The sequence below is a fragment of the Panicum virgatum genome, chromosome 1K (assembly GCF_016808335.1).
Source record: "Panicum virgatum strain AP13 chromosome 1K, P.virgatum_v5, whole genome shotgun sequence".
In the NCBI taxonomy this organism is placed as follows: Eukaryota; Viridiplantae; Streptophyta; class Magnoliopsida; order Poales; family Poaceae; genus Panicum; species Panicum virgatum.
The window spans coordinates 46,286,395-46,290,074 of NC_053136.1; the positions used below are offsets into that span (position 1 = coordinate 46,286,395).

The following is a 3,680-nucleotide window of genomic DNA, read 5'->3' on the forward strand; positions in this document are numbered from 1 at the left end:
TTAGCACACCATAGCACTATTACATGGTTGATTGTTCACAGTTCTGACAAAGTGCTGAAGGGACTTGTCACCGAAAGCACCCACATCCCGCGCCAACGGGGCCCCATGCACTGCAGATTTGTTACCGGTTCAAAGACCCCTGAACCGACAGCAGAGTAGCACACAACCTGAAAAGCGTAGTAGAACATGCGTTCCCTCGGTGGGGTAGCTACGACGAATGACGGAGTCAAATAGTACTCTCCAATATCCAACCACCAGAGGTTATAAAGAAATTCGGGGGATTACAAGTACGTAGGCATCTTGGGATACCCAACGGCTGGTCCAGATTCTTGACGGATTTGGTGATGGTAACAAACAATGCCGTCACCGGGCGCTGCTGACCTCACCACCAGCCACCAGGCAGGCAAACGCTAACGCCAGGCGGAGGCGACGGTGACCACGCGCCCCATCCACCCGACCCCGAGCCGGCCGCCCTCCAGCTTCACGTCGAACCCCGGGCGGGCGTGGCCGAGCCGCGCCTTGACGCGGTCGGCGACGCCCTGCCCGATCGCCAGCGGCCGCAGCCCCGCCATGCCGAACCGGGCGCGCCACTTGCCGAACACCTCGCACCGCTCCAGCCGGTCGGGCCCCTCCCGCGCCACGGCGTTGGCCGCCTTGCCGGCCAGCGCCGCCTCCGCGCGGGCCCTCTGCACGCTGTCGCGGGCCAGGGTCGCGTCCAGGGACTCGAGCACCGCGCCGTAGTGCGCGCACGCGTCGGCGAACCGCGCCGCCAGCGGCGCCGTGTTCGTGTTGAGCTCCTGCTCCACCAGCGCCACCACGCGCGGGCCCAGCGCGCGCACGCGCCGGAGGAGCTCGTCGCGCGGGTTCGCCGGGGACACGCTCTCGTCGGGGACGCGCGAGAGCGCGAACGCAAGGTTCACGGCCACCGCCTCCCCAGGCTCGCACCCGAGCCTCGACGCGTCGACCTCGCCCGGCCGGCAGCTCACCGCGTTGAACCGGAACTCCAGCCCGGCTTGCTGGGCGTGCCTCTGGAGCCGCTGGCCGGTGGCCGCGAGTGCCTGCGCCAGCGCCGGCGTGAACGGCGACGTCGGGTCCGCGACGGCCGTGAGCTTGAGACAGGTGCCCGCCACGCGGCGGTTGGCGAGGGCGTGGATGAGGGCGATGTGCTGCGCGAGGCTGACGTCGAAGTCGATCAGGTGGATGACGCGCTGGCCGGCCACGGCGTCGAGGATGGCGAGGTTGGCGCCGTGGAGGGCGAGGCCGAAGCAGGGGGAGACGTCGTGCAGGAGATGGCACGCCGCGCGCTGCTCGGCGCCGCAAAGGTCCGCGAGCTGTTGAGACGAGGGCGAACCGATGCGGGAGGACATGGCGGCCGCCATCATGGCCACCAGCCTCTGCTCCGCGTCGCCGCGCGGGTTCGCGGCCGTCTTCAGGGCCGCGAGGTGAGCAGCGGCCGCGGCGCGGTCGCCGTCGGCCATGGCTGCGGCGGCCTCGGACAGGAGCTGCCGCGACGAGGCCGCCGAGGTCGGCGGCGAGCTGGACGATGTGGACGAAGCCGTGGACGACGAGGCGGAGTTCGCCGGCGACCTTGATACGGGCACGGAGGTGTAGTTGGTCGTCGCCCTCGCCATGGGAAGAGACGGCAGCGGTGGGGCGGTGATGGAGTTGAGCTCCTGCATCGTGTTTCCCCACGCTGAGGTTGTGACCGTGGAGCCGCACGCGCTCCCCTCCGCCTCCGCCTCGGCGTTGTCGTCGTCGCACAGCAGCTCCTTCTCCAGCTCCTGCAGCAACACCATCTCCCTTGCCGTCGCGGGCCTCGCAGCCGGTCCCCCAGCCACCGCCCGAGCAGGCTGCAGGGGCGCGGGCGGCGCAGCCACCACCTGCCGCTGCAGTAGTTGCTGCATCGCCGCCGCCGCCGCCGGCGTCGCCATGCGTGACGCGGTGGTGAGCGACGAGAGCGTCGACGACGGCTGCGGCGAGTGCCCGGCAAAGCCACCCGACGGCGGCCCGGAGAAGCTCGAGCCCCGCGAGGCGGCCCTCGCCAGCACGGCTCCGACGTCGATCGGCGGGTGCGCGCCCTGCGCCTGGGCCGCGACGCGCTGCCTCACCGCGCGCAGGTACAGCGCCTGCTGCCACCGCTCCACCTCGGCCAGGTTCCTCTTCAGCACCCCGCCGGTCGCCCCGGCCGCCGCGTCCTGCTGCGACTGCCGCCTCGCCGGCGGCGCCTGCGCCGCCGACCCGACGCCGTAGCCGTAGGCGTACCCCCGGCGAGGGTCGCACCACGCGGGGTCCATGCCGGCGAGGACGCCGCGAGCACGCAAGGGCAGCAGAGACGCCGCACGGGAGGCCCGGTGCGCGCGAGAGAGAGAATGACAGGGAGAGGGATGGGACGAGTCCACCGTGCTTGCAGGAGGTGGTGGTGGAAGAAACCGTGGCGAGAAACTGGCCGTGCCCATTCAATTCCTTGCTCCGCTAATAAAGCGCCTGCCTTCGGACGCCGCCCGCCCTGACGGTGCGAACCCGCGCGCGCGTAGGCGTAGTCTTTTGGTTTGCTTGGGATCCGACGCCAGCGTCCGGGTGCGGCAGCAGTGACGCTGACGGCGTGGCCGTGGCCGCGTGGGGCTGCGCCTGCGGTTGGGCGAATTGACCGATCGGTGGGTGCGGGGCTTTACCTGGCTGGCTGGCTGGCTGGGACGAGGAGGATGGATGGGAATGGGAATCCTCGTCGCGTGTCTGGACTCTGGAGCACAAAGGTTTTGGCTGCGAAAATACGCGAGGGCCGGCTGTTGCTGCTGCCGTATGCGCGGACGGTATCGTGTGGTGATGGTGAGACCGCCGGGTGCAGCGTACGTATCAGGGGACGGGCAGGTGGTGAAGTGGACTCGTGGAGGTGACGGCGACGGGCGACGAAGAGTCTGGTGGTGTGAAGGGGTGGGAAAGCGGGGAGCGCGAGGGGGGCGTCGCGTCGAGCGGTCGAGGCCAAGGCATATGCTGCTGGACGGGACGCCACCGTCTCCACGGGGCGCCCGCGCCCGCGCCGGCCGGTGCTCCAGCCGCGACGCCACCGGCTAAGATCGGTTACCGGCTTCGCTGTAATCTCCTTGATGGCTTCTTTCAAACGGATCACCTCCACTGCTAGCACGCTCATTGGTGCGGACGAGAAACCATCTGACGACCACGGACAACAAGTGGGCAGTTGTCCGTGGCGCGCTTTATCTAATCAAGTGAGGTGGTTAAAGGACAATATAGTCAATGCAAAATAGAGTTTTTTTTTTGGGGGGGGTGGGGTAGTCTCTCAAATCTCAAGAGTTGCTCTCGTGCGTGGGACGCAACGAAGTTAGCTAGAAAGAGAACTTTCCACCCCCAACCACTTCTGAGTGTGGATGGATTTATACAACTGCCTCGCTAATTCCTCTCGAGTGTCGATTCACAATATAGTATCTAGTTTTCCGTATGAATTCGCAATCTGTCTCCACTCCATTCCATTCCTGTTGGTTCGTATTTTTATCATCACCACCAGTACTTACGACCGATTGGGTCCATATATGCTGTTACTACTGTCTTGAAACTCCACATGGTATGAGGTTGCACTCGTCCACTACTATAGATTTAAACTATCTATCTGGGAGGTAAAGAAGATAGCTAGTATATTCGACAAATTATTTTTTTACCAGCAAGTC

The 3,680-nt window shown here is 65.8% G+C and overlaps 1 protein-coding gene across 1 annotated transcript; it reads right to left on the bottom strand.

Annotated features, from left to right (window-relative positions):
- LOC120712661 (scarecrow-like protein 8) lies at positions 1-2,294 on the bottom strand. Its single transcript, XM_039998505.1, has one exon. The coding sequence runs from the start codon at positions 2,292-2,294 to the stop codon at positions 411-413; it is 1,884 nt and encodes a 627-aa protein (XP_039854439.1). The 3' UTR covers positions 1-410.
- Positions 2,295-3,680: the final 1,386 nt, after the last annotated feature.

Excerpts from the sequence above, each read along its gene's own strand:
- LOC120712661 (XM_039998505.1), bottom strand. The coding sequence starts at position 2,294 with ATGGACCCCGCGTGGTGCGACCCTCGCCGGGGGTACGCCTACGGCTAC.